This window comes from Parasteatoda tepidariorum, chromosome 8, assembly GCF_043381705.1.
Source record: "Parasteatoda tepidariorum isolate YZ-2023 chromosome 8, CAS_Ptep_4.0, whole genome shotgun sequence".
NCBI classification, from domain to species: Eukaryota; Metazoa; Arthropoda; class Arachnida; order Araneae; family Theridiidae; genus Parasteatoda; species Parasteatoda tepidariorum.
This window is the reverse complement of record NC_092211.1, coordinates 57,422,357-57,447,833: the sequence shown is the minus strand read 5'-3', so window position 1 is coordinate 57,447,833 and position 25,477 is coordinate 57,422,357. Positions and strand designations below refer to the sequence as shown.

At 27.3% G+C, this 25,477-nt stretch overlaps 1 protein-coding gene across 2 annotated transcripts in view; it reads right to left on the bottom strand.

Moving 5' to 3' along the window:
* The window catches only part of LOC107454903 (protein turtle), a 954,328-nt gene that overhangs the window by 40,803 nt on the left and 888,048 nt on the right, over positions 1-25,477 (bottom strand). For both annotated transcript variants that reach the window (XM_071184031.1, XM_043039893.2), the window contains one exon: positions 22,085-22,195. In XM_071184031.1, coding sequence (XP_071040132.1) covers positions 22,085-22,195 — 111 coding nt within the window. The remainder of the gene's footprint in view (positions 1-22,084; positions 22,196-25,477) is intronic.

Below are 25,477 nucleotides of genomic sequence, written 5' to 3'. Positions count from 1 at the left end.
ATTTTTTTTGAATCTTAAGTAAAGCAATTAAAAATGAAAGAAACAATTATTTTGTGTTAAATTGTATATATTCAGTATCATTATATTTTCATATATAGTACTACTAATAATAATATTATATATATATCTATCATGTGTTGGCCTTCCGTCATCACTAATCTATAGAATGATTTTTGGTGCGAATAATACTTAATACTGATTTTAGTTAATCTCTAATTTGATTAGTTAAATCTCTAAAATCTTTCTTACTGAATTTAATTCTGTTGGTTAAATATGAAGTGCGAATAAAAAAGCAAGTTAATAACAAGTCCCTAGTTTTTTCTCACTATATTTGTAAAATAACGGCATACTCATAGATATAACGCTATACTCTAAAACCTGACGACCTGAAAAATCTTAGTTCTCTGACAATTTTCGAAACTGACTGATTCAAACTTCGAGTTGTATAAAGTATGGGTAATGCTATTCGAACTGTTTATCGGCTTTCCTCGTTTATGCAGTGTGAACGGAGCTGTAGTTACTGCGTATAAAGCTAGAACTGTAATTAGCTAGTACTTTCAATTAGGGATATTTTATTTTAATCATGAAGGGCTATTTTGTTTCGTTTGTTGAAGTGGGCGTTACCAAGACACCCACTCCATCGAGACTAAGCATTTGTTCCAGTGAGCTTTACTTTCCAGCAAAACCAAGCATCAGTGGTAGCGATTAGTGTTTTAGGAAAGTGACAGGTTATTTTATAAATCTACTCATATAGAAACGTTACAAATTATTAGGCCTACCGGAAAATTCTTTCCACGAAAGTACATGACCCCTTTCACAGTAATTCAAAATGTTCTTTTATAAATAAAGTGGTAGGGGGTTTACCCTTTAACGGAATGGTAATGTTCAAGCGTAAAACAACAGCATTTCGCTTCGTGAAAAAGCATGTGCGTACATAATAAAACATGCATTGAAAGGGTCTGGCAGAACAAAGCAGCATATCTGACATATATATTTAAGAATAAATGCCCTACCTCTTTTTTTCATAAAGGCACTTTTGCGTTCTTATAATGGGGAAGGCTCTTTCACGCACAGAATTTTCCGTCAGTTATTATATAATAACGATGGTAATAAGTTGTTGCATTAGACACCTTTAATCACGATAAAATGCAGGTAATAGATGCCTGGGTCATTTAATTTTCGAAATCAACTGGTTAACTTTCTTTCGTTCTAGTCTAGATTATCGAGAATTTATTAAAAAATTATCAGAAAAGGGGAAAGTTTACAATACAATAAACATACATGCATACTGTAACCGGTTATAATATGCTTAGTGTTAACGATCTTGCAAACTTCAAGGGACAAATAACCTTGAATAAGCGTGATATACGTAGCCAGTATACGTACAATTATACATAGCTATTCTAGATGCACATAACCAGTGAGGTTCATTTGTTCAAATTAGCACCCAGTAGAATCAGGGTGTAAGTAGTAGAATCAGTAAAAGGACTTTGCCACTTTAAATTTACCCTACGGACTTCGGGAGCAAAAGACCCATCTTGGAATTGTATTCTCGTGGCATCCATACGACCAACCCAATAAAACGATTCAAACAAGGTGGTCGTACGAGATTAGAAACGAGGCAGATGTGAATTGGAAAGCAAAGTGCAGTAAATCAAATATGCTACTTCCATTGATGTAATTTTGGGTAAAATTGTAAAAATCAACCAGTGTGCTTTCAGCAAATATTTTCAGATGAGATTTTTACTTTGTTGACAATGCACATTCATTTTCTCAGAATCCAATTTTATTCACCGTTAATACTTTTATTACTATACTTTTCTTGAATTTTATTACTGTGCTTTTTTTTATTTTTTTATTTATTATTTTTTAATTTATAGCTTAACTATTTGACACAGATGGATTGACTGTATCCCTTTTATGTGCTATATTTTCTTCTGCTGCCCTAATCACATGCAAAAATATATTTTGGCAATTTCTAATTATGAAAAGGCTGCCTTATAGTTACTAAAAATCTGTTAGATTATCAGAATTATACTAAAGTATAAATAAAAATAAGTAAATAAATTTAAGAATTTGTTTATTTACACTGAAAAATTTACCAACAGTTGCTTTTGCAAATTAAAACAAAATTTATGATGAATAACTGTTTCTCTTAAATCTAAATATCTGCAAATAAGTGCAAATTTGAAGAAAAAAAAGTATTTGGAAGGGAGCCGTGTATGGAATACTTTACCTTTAACACAGAAAAGGACACAGGGGTTCATGCTGTATTACACAATCATGAATTATTAAAACTCTAAATATAGTAATTTTCACCTATTTTGACCAAAGTTAATAAACACAATGAAAAAAAAAATCATGAAAAATATGTTTATTAAAAGTTTTGTTTCAAAGGATTAAAATTTGTAAACTGAAGAAAAAAAAATAATTGTTTTTATTTGTTTTGCAAATTAACCAGGAAAATCAGATTTATTTTATAGACATTCATGATGAACCATTAGTAAACTGCAGCGATTTCTGCTACAACTATATGGCACGATTTTAGATTTCCACGGACTCTATCTTTCCAAAGTACAACAAAATTGAGATAATACCGGATAAGAAAGGCTTTAGTAGCAATTTCCAAAAGACTCCGAAAGTATCTTATTTTTATTAATATTATTGCAATTGACTTGGTCCAAATACTGGCCTTCAAAGCTGATGTTCAGAGAAAAACTTTTTATGGGACTGACTACGACAACTTATTTTGTTTCATAATGTTTGGTTTCACATTCTATTTGGTTTTGGAATGTAGGAAATCCTTTCAACCATGAAATGAACTTTCGCGGTTGCGAAACGAAACAGCCATTCCTAGTTGGATGTATTCTTTTTCTTACTTCTTTGAATGAATGTCCACTTTTTATCTCTTGTTTTTCTTACCCAGATATGTGGCTTAAAGGAGATTTGTTAGCCTATCTCTGCGGCAAAACAACAAACTAAAGCTTTCTTCGCGAAGACAATCAAATAAAAAGAGAAATTTTCTTAAATGGGATAAATATTGTTTGCAGAGCTTTTGTCTTGGGGAAAAGAAGTCAAGTAGGAAATACTTAGATACTCTTAAAAAACAAAAAAAAGATTTTTTTTTCTTTTGGGATGAATATAGTATTCTTTAAAGGAAATACTTGCTTCAAGTACGTCTTATAATATAATACTGAAAACATAGATAACCACATTGTAAAATTTCAAGTTTTTTCATATGTATGAAAAGCTTAAGACTGCACGGAGAAAAAGATTCCAGTAGAACTACCATAAAGTGTGGTAATGGCATTTTCTGGTAAAAAAAGGACTGGTTAATGGAACCAAAATATACGGTATTCATTTGGTATTTTTTCGGTGTGGAAATTCTGGTTTTTGAAATTATAGTTCTTATTACCCCACAACTAGCAAAAAATATTAACATAAAAGTAAATTTAACTAAATAAATGGTTTTTACTCCATTTTCTAAGGTATTATTACCAGATAGGTAAAGAAAAAATTTACCAAATCTACCAAATTTTATCACGGGGTATCAAACCATATTTTTTGATTATTTTTTCAAAAATCACAAAAAATTGGAAATTTGTAATAATTAATAATTAAATTTTTGGAAATTTTTACCAAAACGTTTCTTTGAAAATTTCCAAACTTTCTGGTGTTTCCATATAGCCAGAAACACAATTTTACCATATTCTGGTGGTTTTAACCTTGATTTTAATTGTATGTAAAATATAAAGTCAAAATTATCAAAATGAGATCACTAGTTTTGTTTGCAGGTATGTATTTGCACAAAAATTATAAACTTTTTCCAGGATAAAAATTTTGGTGTTTTTGCCAATGATAAAGATAAAATAAACATTTTATCAAACTCCTCACCAAAAAAAAAAAGAAAATTTCGTAATATATTGTCCACATATCTGACAGCATGAAAGGTATGGTCAGAAAAGCATTGTCTAGATATTTTCTCGCGGAAACTATTCTATCATCGCATTTGATCATCGTCAGACCTATATTAACTTCGGTCACTTAATAATTTTATCTGCAAATCTTGAAAGTAATAACTCTTTTAACAAATATAATAGCGGTGGACCAAGGCACAATACAAAATTTTTTTAAAAAAAAGAGTCATATATGAAATATTTTTAAAATTTGTTAAATGTTGTAAGACAATTTTAGCAGAGTTGCGGTGACTCAGGGGATAGAGCGTTTGCCTCCCTGTGAGGTAGCCCAAGTTGGAATTCCAGTGGAAGCTGGTTGATACGAATTCTGCTCCTAACTCACACAAATCACAGTGCCGACATAAAATATACTCAGTAGCAGACTGATAATGGACTAGAAGCTAACCGTGACCCTTGCCATCAAGCTAACCGTGAGAAGGTTTCGGGGGTTTTCCTCTCCACGTAACGTAAATGCGGGTTAGTTCCATCAAAAAAGTTCTCCCCGACCGTGTAATTTCTCTTAATAATTGATCCTGGAGTTAACTTGTTTTCTGGATTGGGCTAAAAATTACAAGGCTACGGAGTTTTACATAGGAAATCTTAAACTCAAAATTAGGTTTGCTGTTCAACGACGATTATAAAATAAAATAAGTTTTTGAAAAAAAAGCATAAGTTTTCTAACTGACATTTTTAAAAGGATTTCAATAGTTTAAAAAATCAAATTCTGCTATTGTTGGGCCCTTTCGTAAACCTCATAATAATGTTCACGAAAGATATTCCAAAACACTGGTAATAATTTTCTTAAATGTAGAATGAATTCAGAGGAAATTTCTCAGTAGAAATGCAATGAAATTATTATTCGAAATTCCCAATACTCTATATGAACAATTGCAAAATTTTTGAAACTCTCTAAGCAACATTTAAAAAATTTTTAAATAAGTTAACTTATTAATTTACTTAAATTGCGTAAATATGCAAAAGCTCTCTTTTTCTTAACTAAAAGTATTTTATAAATATAATATATTGCTAGATTTCGTAACCAAAAGTGCTTTACTGTGAAGCGCAATATCAATTTACTTTCTTCGATGTTATTTTGCAAGAAGATATAACGTTTCTTTAAAGAATTTTAAGCAAACCATAGCATTGTTTTAAAATTTGTAACAAACTCTAAAAAAGTTCTTAAAATCTCGACTTTAAAATCATGAAAAGAATATTGATACAGTTATTTCTATAGCTTAAAGTTTCAACATCATAGAACTGATGAAATTATTGGAAAATAATTAAAAACCTTTTGTTTCAAAACATTCCGGATACTTTTAGACGTTAATGATAACGAAAGCCCCCAAAGATAAAAATAAATATTTTAAACTGAACATCAAATTTTAATCAAAACTAATATTTTAAGCATACAATATAGCTATGATTTTCTTAGTATTCTATTGTTATAAAATTATATATAAGCATAATTATTTCGTAAAAGATTAAATTCTTTAATTGCAATAAAAAATTATCCAAATTGTTATAAATAAATATTATATGTAATATAGAAATATTTTAAGAAATATTAGTAATTTAGTAACTTATAATAATCTAAAGCTATTTATTAATTTCAGAAAGACTATTCATTTAGAAAACTTCTCTTCAGTAATTTGCTAAAAGAAAGATATAAATCTTTATTTATAGGATTTTGAGGAAAATAAAATTCTTTAAAAGAATCCATCTCTTAATTAAGATTAAATTATTATTTAATTACTAAATACTTTAAAAAAATTTAGTGACTTAAAACTAAAAAAAATTATTTTACGATCATAATTAATAACTAATATAATTATTATATGAAAATAAAAAGTACAATGACAAGAATTTAGAAATATATATCAAAAAGATTTTTATAGCCTATTAGTTATCGCCAGAGAAATTATTTTTAAATATTTTGCATAAAACTTGATTAGAAAATTAATTTTCCGCAATATAATTAAATGTATATTATGCTATAAGAGTACAAGTGTAGTAAAAAGTTTGTTTATGGTGATTTTAATTATTGTTAAAATTAATTTATCAGATATTGAAAATTGAAACGGTCGTTTCTAAGTGTAGAATGTTTGTTTTTCAACATAAAAAACTAAGTATATTCTAATTTCAGAAAATATTAGACTTTCTTTTAAATTTTATTAAATTATAATCGTTTTTAAATTTATTTGGTGTTATAAAAATTACAATTGTTAACTCTTGTCTGTTAGTTTCACTTATACATGGGAACATTGATTTTAAAATGTAACGAGCAAAAGGACTTTAAGCATGAGGTGAGTGACGAAAAGAAAGTGAAAAGTTTTGAATTTAAAGTAAGAGTAAAAAGTAAAAGTACGAAACAAAAAGTAACGATTTTAATGTATGTTTCGAGGAAATCGAAAATCCTACGTAATTGTGAATTTCATTAAATGTAAAATTTTTTTTAAAATGCATTAAATTTTAATTTAAAGATATAAAACTTTAAAATACAGGGAAATGTTACAAAGTTCTAGTGAATTAGTGAAAGTTGAGAGAAACCAAACGAGAAATCAAAATTCAATGCTAAAAAAAAATTCATTGTTTGGAAATTTCAAATTATTCTCATTTTGAGACTATTAAATCTTTAAAAATCTTGTTTTTACTTTCATAATTTTTAGTAGAAATTAATTTGCTGAACAAATTCAATACCATTATAATTTTCATTTAAAAAAAATAGGTAAAAAAAAATTATTCATAAAGAGATTAAATCCATAAAATCCATTAAAGTAAAGGTTTCAAGTCTCTTCCCACCAACCACCTTTTCTCTTTCGGGAAATCGTAAAGCTTAAAAATGTTTGGAAAAGCAAGTTAGTTGTTAAAAAATATATAATAAATTTAATTTATTAGTTAAAAAAGATTTTAAAAATGTAGAAAAAAAACTTTTTAAAAAGAAAAACTATTAAATTTCTGAAAAAAGTAATATTTTCTATTGAAAAATTCTTTTACTTTTCCGCTCTTCTCAAAAAAGACAAACGAAAAAACAAGTAAAAGTACTAAATTTAAAATTTAACAAAATACAAGTAAAATTACATATTTTTTATTTTCGCTACAAGTAACGAAAATAAAAGTATTGCCATGTACGGTTTTACCTTAAATAATAGAACGCGATTATTTAAACACCTTTCATACGATTCCCATTGCCAAACAAACAAGATATTTTTTCTTCTCCACCATAACACGTTACATAATGTTACTATTTAAATGCAAAGTGTGGGACCTCATTTTAAAGTTTTACTCCTCTAGAACTATGTATGTTCTAAAGCTATAGGTTTCAAGATTCAGATCTATTATTTAGGACATAACACCATAGGTACATAAGACTTTAAAGTGCTACGGTAATTATATATACAGTAAAAAATAACTGTAGATTCTGCACACAAAAAATGAAAACGAAAGAAACTGTTTAAAGATAAATAATTTTTTTCATCTCTTTTAATCGTTTTTTTTACAGACTCTATCCGTATATTTGACGGTTTAAAGCTATTTTTCACATAACAGTTCTTCTCTGTTTTTCACTCTAATCATAAACGGATTAAAACTTTTGATTCAAATTCCAGTTTTTGCCATGTAGTTCCGCTTGCCATAAGGTAATTTTGTCTCTTTCAAATCATTTTACGATTATTTTCGATATTTGATCTTACTTTCAAGAAATTATTATCTGGAATCTCAATGATATTTCAATTCTCTTTTGAAAAAATATTTAACCATATCTCATTACTTAATATTTCAGCAAACTAACTATTTACTAGTCATAGAAGATTTCCAATATAAAGAATAAACTATTTCTGGTTATAGTTAAATTAACTAAAACATAGGTAAGCATATACTGTACTTGTTAAAAAAATGTCGAATAGAGTGTCTTGTTTGAGTTTGAAAACTATTCAATAAATATCAGTATATTTCAATATTTCCTGCTTCGTAAACATGAGCAGACGTATCACTTAGTTTTCCAAGCAGCAGATACGACGAAAAGTTAAAAATATCTCGTAGCTGAAATCTTCGAAGGTTTACGCTTTTCTTTCCAGTTTATTTGATTTTTTCGTATTGAATCAAATTTTCTACATTGAATGTGCTTCGTGTAGATTCATATTTCCTTTTATTTTAAACTCAACGATATGGTTTTGTAAAGCTTTGAAATCTAAATAAGAATTATAATTTATAGCAATTGATTCTTATATGATATTAGAGTTTTAATCATAGAATGCATCGTATGCATTAGTTACTGATTCTTTTTGACTACGTTGGTATCAAAAGTTTTCCTTCGTAATGTCTCCCAGAATATGTTTGATTTTAATAATTGGTATGGTTTTCCCTGAATGTTCATGGGAAAACTTTTTCTGTAAAGTCTTGAAATTAAATTTTGATGTAAGAATTCGAATGTTTTTAAAAATTTTAATGAATCGAACAAAAGTAGTAACTTAATTAAAGATAATACAGTAACTTAAGATAGCAACTTAATTAAACATTACTTGAAAATCGTTATATTTTAAAATTATATAATATTTAAAAATTATTATTGCGTAGACAATATTTTGTTGAGCTTCAAGAAAATAAAGTTACGATTAATTCAATTTTGTTTACTCACTCTCATTGAAAAGTTTGGTTAGATCTTAGCGGCTGAAACTGAACAGATTGAAGGCATAAAAATTGTACAAAATAAGAAAATATTTTCAATATCGAATTAATGTTCTCTGAAATATATTTCCATCTTAAAAAACTTTATAATGGTTTCTAAACTTTATAGGTTTAAACTAGTTTCAGATTGACCCCATATGCGTGCTCTATGGTTAATTTTTTTTTCCGGCAAGTTTTAAATGCTACGAAGATCATTCCCAACCTAACAATGAGATGAACTTCTGCAAAAAGTGCGTGTTTGCGAGAATATTGGAAATAAAATTAATCGTATACATTTTCAATGTATCATTACTTGTATGTTTTTATAATTATGGCATAAGATTTTAACTAAAGGAATAACAATTTAAATGATATAGTATTTAAAGGTATTAGAAATGGTAACTGAATAATATTTTGTTATGCCCAATGGTCTAAAAAATGAGTTAACTAATATCAACTATAAATTAAGTTAACTATGGCCCTCAGATATAAATAGTCTATGTGAATCAAATACTTCTGCATAAGCTAAAATTTTCCAATTAATTATGAAGTTTGTTTACGACATAAAATTTGTACCTACATTTCAAATGATATTTAATATAGGGTTGCACATGAATAAGTTTAAGTTTGTTACAAACTCTTTACATTACCTTTATGTGAAATATCTATTCTCCATTCTATGACCTTGTTTACATTTCAATGATTCTAAGTGCTACAACCATTGAGAACAGAGGGTGGACTGCCAGCTTATTAACTAAATACGGCACTGATTGATCAAACATTGCAATTCACAATTCATAATTACTTTGGAATATTACAGCTGTATATAATAATATTTAAATCTATAGGCTCAGCTGTGTAAAAATATTTTTTACTACTTTAAAATAATTTAGGAAAATAGTAATAAATTGACTCACAATTTCTTTACATTCAACAGTATTACTAATTATTCATCAGTATTACTAATTAGTAAATACTAATGTAAGAATTAAAAATAACAGATATTTTTCTGGGTATAGCTTCAAAAGATTTTTTAAAAAAACATATTTTCTAAATTTCTGTATCAAATTAATAATATCAAAGCTTTTTTTTCCTTTAAATAATTTTTTTTAATTTAGAATCAGCATAAATACCGTACATAAAACACGAAAGACGCTACAACTATTGTAGTTATTTAATTTGAAGCAAGAGTTTACAGAAATTGGTTTTAAATCCTTGATGAAATTTAATTTTGAAATATTTTTATATAGAGATATAATATGAAGCATTAAAAATATTTTAGCTAGTGTCAAGTTTTAAGGACTCAGTGCAGTTATTTACGAGAAATATATTAGGAATCTGCAAAGCCTTAATTTGTTTTCAAGATCAAAAATATGCTTAATTATTTTTTAGACGGTTGTAATCATTGCGATAAAAAATTTCTAAAGCCACAAAATATTCATTTCAAACTGTAAATTCTCAATTACGAGATTTAATTTAACTAAATATAACTACATACTGTCATTAGGACATACTTTTTATCTAAATATCCCAAAACTTCTATAAACTTCTAAGAAAATTAGTAATTTGATAATGATGAGCACAGCGCCCAACCGTTTTCTAGTTAAAATACGTATATTTCTCAATTTAAATCTAGTTATAACTGCATTTTTATTTTCTCCCTAATTAATTAGTTTTCTTCTGAAGAAATATTTTTTTTGTTGATTTTTTTATTTCAATTTTGTTGTGTTAAAAACCACGGAACTAATTGGATTGAAATAAAAACTGTCCAAGTCTTTAAAAAAAATCACTAATATTTGAACTTTGCTTTTTATTTTTATAAATATTTAATAAATCATCTTCCAAATTCTTAGCGAGGTAACTATTTTATTCTTTCTATATATATATTTTATTTCTTCTATATATATATTATATGTTCTTCTATATATATATTATATTNTGGTGGGGGAGTACTGTGGCGTAACTACCACTACAAAAGTTTAACATCATTCACTAGTATATAAAGCATGCTAACTTGATTCTATCATGAGGTACCTTTTGATAGATGAAGGTTGGCATGGCCGAATAACTCCGCCCCCCACATTGGTGACCTTCGGACGTGATTTGCTCACGCAAGTAACGGGAGTACCTTTTCATAGATGACGGTTGACATGGTCGCATACTCCTCTCCCCACATTGGTAAGTAACGCCCACTTCGCAATCTCTTAACGGTTACGCCTACTTCGATGGATAGTCCGCATTGTACGGTTGACTTGCTATTTGTGAATGCATCATTCACCTCCTGCGCTGTTGCTTCTCAGTCTCGTCTCAAACATACACACAACGTCGGCCAGCACACTCTCGACTGCTAATGGCAACACAGGAGCGACTTCGACTGTGATGTTAATACACCTCTCACATTCAGCACTCAAAAAAATCCGGTGACTCTCTCCCGGTCTTTCACAAATACATCAACTAGTGAGATCTGTTCATTGAATTATATCCCTGATAAAATTCTGGTGGGGGAGTACTGTGGCGTAACTACCACTACAAAAGTTTAACATCATTCACTAGTATATAAAGCATGCTAACTTGATTCTATCACGAGGTACCTTTTGATAGATGACGGTTGGTATGGTCGATTAACTCCGCCCCCACAATACGTATATTTCTCAATTTAAATCTAGTTATAACTGCATTTTTATTTTCTCCTTAATTACTTAGTTTTCTTCTGAAGAAATATTTTTTTTGTTGATTTTTTTTATTTCAATTTTGGTGTGTTGAAAACCACGGAACTAATTGGATTGAAATAAAAGCTGTCCAAGTCTTTAAAAAAAATCTCTAATATTTGAACTTTGCTTCTTATTTTTATAAATATTTAATAAATCATCTTCTAAATTCTTAGCGAGGTAACTATTTTATTCTTCTATATATATATTTTATTTCTTCTATATATATATATTATATTTTATTTCATTCTAATAGATTATCTTCTTCTTTTGATAAATTTTCCTAAAAAAACATTTCTTGATATAAAGTGTAAATTTATTTATTATTTTCTTATTATATTTCTAATAGAAATTTATTAATCTTACTTTTCTAATTTAGATTTTACATTTATGATACATATTAATTTAAGTTATAACGGTAATATTTATATATATTCAAAATTTATTTATTTAATAAAAAACACTTATTTTTCCAACAATGCAAATTATTTCCCTACTAACCTCATTCAAATCACATGAAATATTAACTTTACTTAGATTATCTTTATGCTAGTTTTCTTAAATAATTAATCTTAGTTTTCTATTGATTCTTCTGCTTATCTTTTTCTTCTTATTTTCTAATTTATTACCAATTTTTTAGTTTTCATTTATTAATATCAGCAATTTATATAATATTAGCAATATAATATTTGCAACTTTTATAATTTTAATATTAGTAATTTCATTATTTTTAGTAATTTGAAGATTTAGTATTTAGCTTTTAAGTATCTAATTTGATATCGTTAAAAAATAACTCAATTTAAAAAGAATTTTTTTAATAAAAATACGACTTGTGTAAAATAATATTCCTAATGAGCGTTTTTTCCAAATAATCGTAATAAATATCCAGAACCTACCACTTTTTCTAATAGAAATTTAATAGCGGATTTTATTTAGAACCATAAACTTTAAATTACTATCATTTATCTAATAAATTGCAAGTAAAGTTAGTTCATACATTTATTCTAAGAACCTGCTCAATTTGCACTTCGTAAAACTCCAACTAAACATTAATTTATATTTTTATTCAATGTACAGTTTTACATAGGAGAAATATAAGCTCAAATCAATTGCGTGTTTCAAAATAACGGCGATTCTTATAAAATGAAAGAATTACGATATGAAACAAGTCAATTAAATCATCAAATAAAATCATATTCTATGCATTCTGGGTATCTTAATGATGGTGGTTAATTTAGCTGTTACTTAAATTACATATCTATTGTTATACCGATCTGTTTTATCTGTGTACACGCTACATTTGCTTCTTAAAATTATTCTTCGCCAAATCTGAGAGAAAAAGAGGCGGTTATTATCTTCAAACGGGAAACATTACCGGGAAATATATTAGTCGTATTTGGATTTGGCACAAATGTAATCATCATCTGTACAATTTATGGCTGTAATTTATGGAAACGTCTTTATGGCTAATAACTAATTTCGACGATAGATAGAATTATTCTGAAAGTCGCTTTAGATTTTTATTTTATATTTATAAAGAGATGTTATTGGATAATGATAATGCATTTGATATATCTGACAGATTTTCCTATGCATCGATTAGACAAGAAACTATGTATGTTTAAATTCTTGAGAAAAAGAGCGTTTTTGTAATGCTTTCAGATATTTTAATACTAAATTAAATACCTTTCTTCAATAAGCATTTTTAAATTATAATATTACGTTAGATATTTTTTATATGCATTTTTTTAATTTTTTATATTTCGTACTCATAAAAGCAATGTATTCTTCAAGGTAAATATATATTTCATTTTGGCTTACGTTATGCCTTTATTCTGAAATTTTCAGAAATAAAACCTGTATTCATTGTTCAAATCGCGTCTGAACAGTCGTGGAGGCTCAGGGTTTGGAGCATTTATATTCCAATGAGGTGAACCGGGTGGTTTTCCGCACCATGTAACGCAATTGCGGGATTCTTCCACCAAACAGTCCTTCACGAAGGCAAACTTCTCCCAATCCAGGAGTACCCTTGTCTTCTGGATTGGATTCAAAATTACAAGGCTACGGAGTTGAAAATTAGAAGTTGTAAGCCCAAAATTGCTTCGGAAGTTCACCGATGGTTATAAATCACATCCCAGCAACCTACAAAATCACCTACAAAATTTTCCTAATCCTAATCTCTGCTTAAAATTTTGAGAAAACGAGTTTTTTGTGATTCTATTGATTCAATCCCATATTAAAAAGGACTCTATTTTTCGATTAAAGTTTTTAAATTATGATATGTCACGGGTCTTTTAATTCTTTCTGTTTCTAATTTAATAGATTTCACTCAGAAGAATATTCTATCTAAATGTCATTTAAGTGTAAAAAAATTTTCAATTATGAACCAAAATTAAAAACTTTATTTGTTGCTTAAATCTTATCTTTAGAATTATTGCCCACAATTCATTGAATGATCTGTATGGTTATAACAAATAGGGCATCGAGAAGAAATATGGTCAAAACTGAAAATAAAGTAAATTTTGACGTGTTTTATTTCTCTGGGAACACTAAAAATCTCAGTAATTTTTACCGATTCTTTTTGGTAATGATTTTGTTAAAAGCATTGATATGGTTTTATAATATTTATATGTGATAAAATTTCAATAATTTCATCATGATACCTTGGAACAAGGCTTAGAAAATATTTATTCGGTTAAAATTACTTTTCACTTATGTAATTTTTACTAAATGTGTCGAAGCAATACCACAAGAACTATAATTTTGAAAAACATAATTTCCGGTAAACCGTTAATATATGGATGGTTAAAATATCATGTATTTTTGTTTTATTTACAGAATTATGTTTTTCTTTTGACAGAAATATCTTTACTAAGTAGTGCTGTAATATCACCAAAATTTATTTTTCCTCTGTGGATAAATAGATTATTCGACAAAATTCTTTAAGCAAGAAAATCTTTTAAAATTCATGAAAAACGAATGTTTTCGTAATGCTTTTAAATAATACTTCATTGAAACTAAATAGCTTCGGTAAAAATAATTCATTTTTGTTACTACGTAATATGCACTTATTTCATTTGTAATTTCAATTTCTTTTCATTTAAATGAAAAATATTTTATTTGATTTTCGTTTAAATAAAATACAGGGTTATTCATAATTCCTTTTTTAATCCATTTTTCTTTACTACAACTGGCTTCAGTAGTACATGTTACTGCCATCTACCGGCATCTGCTTATATTAAAACTTGAATACTTTCGGAATAATGTCATATGCTCTTTTTTGCCATATTCGTCTTCGTTGTTTTAATATAACGCTTCGAAACCCCAGTGGAAATTATGAATAAACCTGTATAGCTTAATATCTCAATTTCAATAATTAGAACAACCTAAGTTTGTATAAAAAAGTAAATATTTAAAAAAAAAATCACTTTAAACTAAAACACGCAGGTTAATATAATTAGTTTTAATAGTTGATTTTGAAATGATTTAGGAGCATGTAGGTAATTCTTCACAAAAACATTTGACGGTACAAGAGATGATCAGTTAATAAATAGTTTTTAAAATATTATTTATGTTTTACAAGACAAATCAAATTTTTCGTTTTCTCAAGAAAATCTAGAAGAGGTTTCATATTTTGGTTTCTAATTTGAATATAAATTACCGGATTATTTGGTTGATATGTTTTTAAGGTGTACAGCGATACTATTTTAAAACCAAAATGATTAGTTTTATTTTGTTTTATTTTACTGATCATTTTTCTAATGTGTTTCTGAATTTATCTTCAAACTTGAATTTTGAATTACATTTATAATCTGAATCAATAATTATTTACATAAAATAATAGTTAATACATAAAACAGAAGTTAGTACTTAAAGAAATAGTTATATTTTCTTTGAGGTTTCTTGAAATAAAAAGAGCTTTTAGTAAATTATCATCTATGTGCCATGAAAGATTTTCAGGGAAGACTTCAAGGCGTTTCACTAAGAAGTTGTAAAAAATGATTTATTTTATTTTACTAATCTCATTTTTCTAATGTGTTTCCAAATTTATCCTTAAAATTGAAGTTGGAATTACATTTGTAACCTAAATCAATAATTATATGCATAAAATAATAGTTAATACATAAAGCACTAGTTAAATTCTTAAAGAAATAGTTTTATTATATTTGAGGTTTTCAGAAATAAAAATAGCGCTTTTAGTAAATTCTCTTCTATGCTATGAAAGATTTTAAGGAAAAAAACGTAAGTTTTACTGTAAAGTTGTAAAAAATGAGGTAAGAACTAATTCTTATCAAATAAAAACTATTGAAGAAACTTTTTGTTCAAATGAAAATTGTTTCAAAAGTTTCCAGTCTTCCTTATTAACTCCACAAAATTTATTGCAGTTGGTTAAAGTAAATATTAGCAAAGTTCGAATGGGTATTAAAAGTTGTCTACTTTCAGAAATAAAGTCTTTTTTTTTCATTTTGTTTCTATTTCATTATTTTTTCCTGCTTGTTAGCTGCAGATCAAAGAATTCTATGATTTGATTCAATCCTTAACTGTTGAAAGAAATAATTGTTGAAGAGAAAAAAAAGGAAATTCTAGTTAAAAGCTTCGTTTTGAAATAAGTCTCTTTGTCCTTTTTTTGTTTCGATATGTAAAATCGTAAATATAGCATAACTACTTATAGTAATCTAGACGTAAGCTTCCTTTAACTAGAAAATCTTTAAATTTGTAACAATAAAGGAATTACTAAAAACCATAACAGAGCACGTTTTCAGTAATAGTTAAGTTTAATGAATCATTATATGATTCGTTATGAGTAACGGTATATTTCAAAAAAGCAAAAATTAATATATAGCCCGTTTTAAACACCAGTTAATTTCGAAATGTCATTATGTGCTTCTTTTAAAATCAGAGTTAGTTTTTTCAAAAATAAATATAAATAAATTAATTAACAATGAAAGATATTTTTATAACAGAAATCCTAGAAAATATCTTAAGCATATTTTAAAATGTCCAGTTGTGTTCATGTTGACTTTACTACAGCAATTTAAGATTAAATAATTTTTTTTAAACACAATCGAAGGTATTTCTTTTTATTAGAACACATAATTTTAATCACTTTTTCAGTTCAATTTTACTTAATTTACTAGCATTTTTTAGGATATCAGTGTTTATTAAAAAGTGACAATGATAATGTTTCAGAACAAAACATAATTTATGCAAAAGGTCATAATAAAATAATATCGTATATTATAAAATTTTGATTAAGTAAATATAGAATAATAAGTAAATGTTTTGAGAAGCAATTCGAATCAATAATTAATACCTTTCTAACACTTCTCTGTCTGGAGGTATCAAGTCTGGTAACGTGTAAGTTTTCAGGAAATCATAAAACAAATTAGCCGTTTAAAACGTTGACTGCAGCGTCACCCATATTGACAGCAAGAATTCTGATCGGGCCGTGTCACCCATATTCGGGTGATAGCAAAGTTTCTGATTGGGCCGTAGTGGGGTGACGCTTATTTGACTACTTGCGAAGGATATTCGCATTTATTTGAAAAGATATTTCACTGGAAGTAACACAACTATTGAATTGTAATAAAGTAATACAAAACTGATTTATTAAGCAATTATTGTGAGCCTCGTAAAAGATTTCTTGTTCATTGCTATTTGATGCACTAAGAGCTAAGTTCTCTATTTTTCTTTTCGAAATTTCAACGAATAAGGGTAAAAACTTAAAGTTATACTCTTCTTTACTCGGCAACTGAACGTGATTCAAACTGACCGTGTAAAGTTGATGCGAAGCAACGGACACGACACAAATAGACAGACATGATACCATAGAAACAAACGGAACGAGATATTATTCTTGTGACCACCAGAGAGCCTCGCATTATTAAAATATCGGTGGGGCAATTAGCAGAATACGCTTCGTACAGCGGTACTCGTGGCCTGAAGGAGATTGCACTGTAAACGCGAGGCAGCAGTCAACGTGTTAAACAGATTATACAATTTAAATTAAATTTTAGACTATCTAAAATGCAAAAAAACAATATATTAAGTTTTGTTTATATGACTCAGAGAAATTCGACTACAATGTAGGTTTATTTTAAAATGTATGAAAACACGAAAAAACCAGTCGACATACAAATGAGTTTTTGTGAATTCTTTGAGAAATTCCCTGAAGTAGACTGAAATTCTCAGTTGTCGATTTGTTTAGTTTCCGGAAAATCAATTTCAGTCAAGAAATTCATTCCCTTTTAGTACTTAGAATGATGAAAAATAAGTTGTTTAGGATGAGTGGGATAAAATTAGAGTGAAAGTTGTAAAGTGATCACCCTTGTAATGTGACAACCCTTGTAATTAGACCTCCATTATCAAAGACCAAATGTATTCCTTATAATAAAAGAAAGTGAAAGCTGGGTAACTTGACTACTTTTCTATCTTATACTTTAACAGCTGAAATAAATTAAACGTCTCTAATAGTGTGATAGAACACTATTTTTAGCTCTCTAAGAATTGGCAAAAAAAAAGGATTATTTTTATACAATTATGTTATTTAGCGGAACTTCTCTGAATTGGTGATATAGAATTATAAATCTAACCAAAATAGCTTGTGAAGTTGATCATTAAGAGAAATTTTCGGAGCTTTTTGTTTGCTTTGTAAGAGGCAGCGCATTTGTTTTGAAAGCATAATAAAAAAATTTTAAAAGTAATATAAACCACCAATAGTTGATGATTAGCACTTCCTGAAAACTGATATTTTAAGTAAATCAATATAATAAATATCGAGTCTGTAAGTAAACAAAATAATTTTATTTTATAATTTATTATTTTTAATTTTGCAATTTCTAATACAAACTAACTAGTAAATTAATATCTATTTTGATAATTAGTCTCAACTTAAAACTAAGTGAATTTTAAAATGAATTGTATTTTCAACTCAATATAAATAAAATAACTATAAGTTATGTAAAAAATAAAAAGTTAGAAAAAAACAAATGTTTATTACAATGCTAAGTTGACCACAAAAGCTATTTAACACAAGTGGTCAACTTGAACAGGTTCCAATCCATGTATTGTGCACAAAAGTACTTATACAAATTCAAAATAAAACAAATTTTATAATTCAATCAAAATTCGTGGAATAAATTTAATTTTTTTTTATTTTATTTTTTTTTTGCACATATAGCTTCATTTTTTTCTATCAATATTGATTCAGTTATTTTTTATTTTTATTTTCCGCCATTAGGTATCTGGACCGAACAAAGACATTAAATTACATCGTATTTGAGGCTAAATTTTTAAGAAAAAAGAGGGTATAAACGTTTAAGTAACGAATGCGGAATACTTAGTTGATAGTTTAAATGGAATGTAGAATTCTCTTATAATTATGTTCTTTTTTCTTCTCTAGTGATGTTGCTCATTAAGACACTTATCAACATCATGTAAATTTTGATAGAAGCATGTGTAATAAAATAAATTAAGAAAATCTCACAAGTATTCATCTACAAAATTTTACTAAAGCTTTTTGCTTGAATACCATTTAAAAGGCAAAACTTTAAAAGCAAAAGTCTCAAAAATAAAAACACAAAACATCCACAAAGCGTAATTCCAAAATTATGGTATCTTTTATTGCTTCCCAAAGTAATATAATAAAACATCAATTTTCTGCTTCACTTCTCAAATTTACAAAAGCAATTACGATTCCGATTTATTCAGAAAATAGTTCTAGAATCGCAGATTTACAGCGACTTCCAACTAACTCTCAGATTTAGTCGTCTCCCATCACACTAATCCCAGCCATTTTTTTTCTCCTTTTACCTCACCGGGTGGTCTACTTTACTCGAAATTCGAAACTAACGTTAAAGATTTCGAAACGACCACTCTAACTTTTACATTTCTCGCCCAAACAATTACCTCAGCATCCCTGTTTCCCAAACTTTCCACAGAAGGTTTCTTGTCGCAGCGTTAGAACCAGGAGAAACCAAGTGGAAAATGTTCTAAAGGAGTATCCTTAGATAATGAAAATAGAATGAATAGAAGTGGGTAAGATGGGTAAAGCGAAAGTATGTGTAAAGGCAGTAAGAGATAGTGAAAACAAAATAAAAGAAAAAATCTAGAAAGGGAGAAAGATGTGTAAGTAACGAAGCAGGTTTTCACAAAGTTACGAAAAGCGGGGTAACCGAAGATGTGAAAGTGTGTGTATTTTTCATTTTCCGTGCGAGTGAATCAGCGAAATGAGAAAAAGCCAATAAAGTACACGGGGAAGTAAAATTCATTTAATTTTCGCAGAAGATCGTAACTGAGAAACTACGGAAGCCTTGAATAAAAGATAACTGCCGTTTGTCTTTAAAATTCAACGAGGATTTGAACGTTTTATATCGTGATGAAATATATTTATGTCAGTCTTAACGATATCATTGAGCTAAAATTTAAAAGCAAATAATTTGAAGTGAATTTGGTTCAAATTTCCATACTCGTTTCACTTAACTCTATTCACAATGAGCCTGCAAATAATGCATATTATACTCACAAAATTCAACAATAAATAATAATTATTATTACACAAAAAACTTAAATTATGTATATTTTTCAAACTAAGGTAAACAACGTTAAAGAGCACAAAAAATATTATTAAATGCAGACAGCTGTTTCAGATGCTCAAAGGGCAACCTTCATCAGTGCAACCGAAAGAAATGAGAGAAAATAGGGTAAAATATATAGAGAAAGGTGACGTTAGAGCAACAGCCAATAGGAGGGAAGGGTGAAGGGATGACGATGAATGGGAAGCAAGGAACAAGAAAAGGGGGGGTTAGTTAGGTTTAATCTTAGATTTCCAAACTGGAGAAAGATAAAGAACGCTGGATAGGTCATTGACCAACAGTTTGGAATTTTTAAAAATATTATAAGACTCATAAAAATCTAAATCAAAAATTGAAGAACAATTTTGAATAACTTTATTTTAGCACAAAGGTCGCCCACTTGTGTATTTATGTATATTTTTATTAAAAGTAAAGAGGCAAGACTAAGCCCATTGGAAGTTTTTCAAGGCATTATTTCATTTAATTAATGAATGGTAAGAAAAATAGAACTGATAGAAGTAGGAAAGGTGAATAAAGAGGAAGCATGTGTAAAGGTAGTAAAAGATATTGAAAACAAAATTTGAAATAAAAAATCTAGAAAGGTAGAAAGACGTGTAAGTAACAAAGCAGGTTTCCACAAAGTTTTAAAAAAGTGGGGTAACTGAAGAAAGTGTGTGCATTTTTCTTTTTCCGTGCGAATTAATATCTTCGAAACGAGAAAAATCCAATATGGTATATGGCTAAATGAAATTAATTTAATTTTTGCACGAGATTGTAAATGAGAAACAATGTAAGTCTTGAACAAAGATAACTGCCGTTTGTTTTTAAGAATTTAGTTGCCGTTTGTGATATTTGAGGTGCTTTTAATGCCCCAATTTACAATCATTAAGGTTGGGGCTGCTACCATACCACTGTATTTCTGCCTTTAATACGTATATCCCAGTTTTTATTTGATAAAAATTTAATGAAAGAGTTAGAAATATAATCAATACCTTAACGAAGTTCAGCAATAGATAATCGTTTCATACAAATATTGAAAATTATGTACATGTTTTAAATTTTGAAAAAAATTGAACTCTCAATTAAACATCTAACGATCTTTATCTCTGAAAAATAAAATATTTGTTATAAAATTAAAAACCTAATTATCTATTAAAATGAAAAACTGACTTAAAAAAATACCCCACTCAGTGAAGGAAAACAAAAACGAAAGTAGTAAAGTATTTGTAGTAGTTACTGTATAAATTAATTTGTTTTTTAGTTAAACAACTTAATTGGTTTAAAAAAACTTTCTTAATTAGAGTTAATATTATATAAGTTCATTAATTTTGTAACTATGGAATTAATTAGGAATTACGATATAAATAGAATATTTTGAGAATGGTGAAAAAAATAATAAATAAGACACACTATTATATATACCATGAGGATTTGCAAAATTTCTTTTTTTAAAAAAAGAAAGAGAAAAAGTCTAGGTTTTGACGCATTTATTCTTATTTTTTTATTTAAACAAAAAGGAAGTAATAATTTATTTAAGGTTGTTCGTTTGTTCTACATTCTAAACTGTTGATAGAATTTTGTAAATAATTTTCTTAAGTTATTAAAAAAATATCAAATAATTATATTACATAAAATTATTTCTGTTTAAAATTGTTGTTATTCAGAAATATCATAACTCATTAACTAGTTTACTAAATAAAATTCCGCTAGAAAAAAATCTTCAATGAAATTACGAGCAAAGCAAAATAATTTTTTAACATTATTTAAGTGATACTTCTTTTTCGCTTATAGCGTTTGGTTTCATATTAATTTTTACTAATTATTTTTTTTCAAAGAAAAAATTCTTTTTTTTAACATTATCGATATTTCAACTATAATTAAAGAAACATATACCTCTTCATATACAAGCTGCACCAATCTAAAAGATAGTTTTCTTAACTAAAGATAAGCCAATTAAAATACAAAACGCTAGTAAAATATTGCAAAATATACAAAATGACGGGATATGTATTTTTGAACTCCTACTTGAGTAGAATAAGTAAAAAATCTAAACAATACCATAAAATTGAAACTAACTATTCTTGAAGGCAATGTCAAAGAATCGATATCATGCAAGATTTCGTCAATAGAAAATTTAATTGACGCGTTTGGCAAGTAGTTTGACATTTAATTTATTTACACTTACCCCCTATGGATTCACATATTATGAGCAAGGAATCTCCTTCATTATACGGACCAATCATTCCTTTAACCTGGACACCTTCTTCATCTAAGATTGCTGGCTCTCCAGGAGGAACTGCAAAAAATAACATTTTGATTAAGTTATTAAAATTTCATGAACAATAGTTAAAATTATGTAATAAGTGTTTCTTTTGGTAAAACGTAAATGGAATGTAACATATGATTTCATCTATATGGTTATGCTATGCATATGTTTCTGCATTTTTTTTATTTAACTATGTAATATTAAACATTTGTTTACGCTTTTAAATTCTATGCACAAAAATTAATACTATATAATGAATCAGGGCTTTTGACGAAACAAAAATGAAATGTTACATACCGATTCCATCTATATATCTATGTTAGCTGCATTCATTTCTTGAAATATGTAATATTAAATATTTTATTACGTCATTTAATTCTATGGACAATTATTAATATTGCGTAATAAGTGAGGATCTTCGACGGAATATAAATGGAATGCTACATATTAATTTTATCTTTGTCTTTATTTTAGTTGTATTTATTTATTTAAATATATAATAAACATTTTCTTACGTTATTAAATTTTAAGGGCAATAATTACTATTTTGTAAAAAGTAAAGAGTTTTGACCAAATATAAGTGTAATGCCACATACCAATTTTACCTATATGTTTATGTTAGCTGTATTTATTTATTTAAGTATTCATAATATTTATAAAAATGAATAAATAGTTTATATGCATTCACGGCAGACGTAAAAATTGTTGAATTTAAAGAAATAATGAAATGAATATCGATCTTTGTGAATATCCACCGGAAAACAATAGTAAATTGATCAATCTTTTCTCAAGGGACCATTATTTGAGGAAAATAACTATAGGAAAATGACGAATGTGGGTAGACTTAAAATATTAAGATATGAGTTGAAATCGTATGAAAGTAATAACAAAGATATGAACATAAAAATTAATAAATTTAAAATATGAAGAAAAAAACTTAATCCTTTTGTATTTAATGCTAAAGTATTTATGATACATAAGACAGTTGAAAAAACACATTAGTTTATTAGAAATATTTGTAAATTTGCTTTAAGCTGAAATCAAGCAATACATTTTCGACAATTTTTAAAGAATTCCTGTTTATTTTCAGTATGTTCAGATGAATACTGAAAGGTCCTCGTTCTTTCATATGTTTCGAGACCTAATACACTTAGCGCAATCTTCTGCCGACAATCAAATTTTTACCGACAACACCACGAGCTTCAATATTTTTCTCAACTGTTAACTAAACTTTAAACGCGTTGTTTGAGATGGCTTAACCAAACTGTAACAGATCCTCATTTTCTTCATAATTGCTGCTGTTGTCTTATACCACTTGTCAATACCAGCAAACCTATTTCAAGGCAGAGAGGTGCGCTTCTTTTTGTTTTTAGTGACGCCATCTATGGTCAAGAGTTCGCCTTCTAAACACATGCGTCACAGCCCGTTTTACAAGAGGACGCTTTAACACACCATCCATCCACAGACCGCAATTTTGAAAAGAAATTCTTTATCACTAGCATCTGGAATTGCTGGTTTTTTTCTTCTTTTTTCTCAAAACGAATTAACTTCAACATTTTGTTTTTGTAAAATGTCGAAACAATTTCTGAACGAGTAATGCTGGAATTTGAAATTTCGGAAATAATTAGACTGTTATTATTAACATTATAAGTATAACATTTTAATGCTATCAATAAAATTTATCGATACAATGATATCTATTGATACAATGCTATCAATAAAATCTATCGATATATATCAATATCGATATCGTTTCTTTGATACCGAAACGTATGAGAACGATAGATCACGCTGTTGGGGGATCAAGGTTACACTCTTTATTAACTTCTATCAATGTCATTAAAATATTAAAAAAATACAAGTTATCTTTCTTCAAATATTATCAAATGTCGTTGCACATTTTCATCACTTGTTATCTCATTTAAATAAAGTTACTATTTCAAGAATTGTTTTTCTAAATAAGTTAAATATCATACGTTTATATTAACTAATTAATGGATAAATTATAAATTTTTTTTTATGACTATATCTTGCAAAACTGTCTTTAATTAATTTTTTTACATAATAAACAAATTTGTTAATTTCAACTCTTGAAACATTTCATGGAAGCAATATTTTTTTTAAATTTGTCAAACAACTAAACTCTTTAAGAAAATTTTGTATTAAAGAAAATTAAATTTTCTCTAATGCAAAACTTCCTAATTATTTTAATGCGAACTATCTTTTGTTCGTAGCACATCTTCGTCGCTCATTTCAATATCATTAAAATAATTAATTTTAAGAATTGTTCTTCTTAATAAATTAACACACATTTTTCTCAACTAAATAGTAATTAAATTATAAATTTATTTTTCTTGCTAGTTAGAGTAGATTTAATTATCTCAAATTTATTGTTTTACATAGTAAATACATTTGTAAAGAACTTTTGAAACATTTCATGATAACTTATTATTTTTGATTTAAAACATATTTTACTTGATTTTAAGTAATATAAAATTACATCTTCAATTCTAAAAGCCTCGATAAACATTACATTTTGTACAGTATTACATTTTTATTACACGAAAATATTTATAAAAGCACAATTTTAACGTAAATATTTTTCCGTATAAAGTTTTAGATCCCTAAGAATATTCTCCTGCATTCCATTTCAAGTGACGTCTGTATCAGTTAGTATCTTTTATAATAACATTTGCTAATTTCAGCAATTGTTGTTGTCCCTCCCAATGGACGGTTAACTCCGAATAGTCACCATTACTTCCCTGCATACATGACATAGATGTGTATTAAAGCCATTGTTTGCTGACACGATAGAGGCCCTACGTAAAATTGTGTATACAATTGTATGTGTTTAAATAATTCTGTACTTGATATTTTGGATCGGTATTTGTAATAATAAAGTTTGAAACATTTTATCCCAAAGATTCCTACTAAAATTAACGATTTCTATGCGCATATTTCTGAAAACTATTTAACTATTCAGAAAACTATTAAATGCTATTTAATAAAAAAATAAATATATTTAATAGACTATTTCTAAATGGACTACAAAAGGAAATAAAAATTATTTTGGTTCTTTTTCTATGGCTTTAGCATTATTTTGAATATCTGATTCCTCACATTACTATGAAGAGATGAGACATTTGCATTTTGGCGGTGGAAAATATTTTAAATGTTAAAAACTTTAATGTTTTAAAATCAAAGCTGTTTATAAAAAGTATATTTAATAATAATTTTGATTAAAATGTACCAGAAGTTCCGTTAATGTCGAAAAAAATTAATTTTCTTATATTTGTTTTTGCAAGGTTTCAT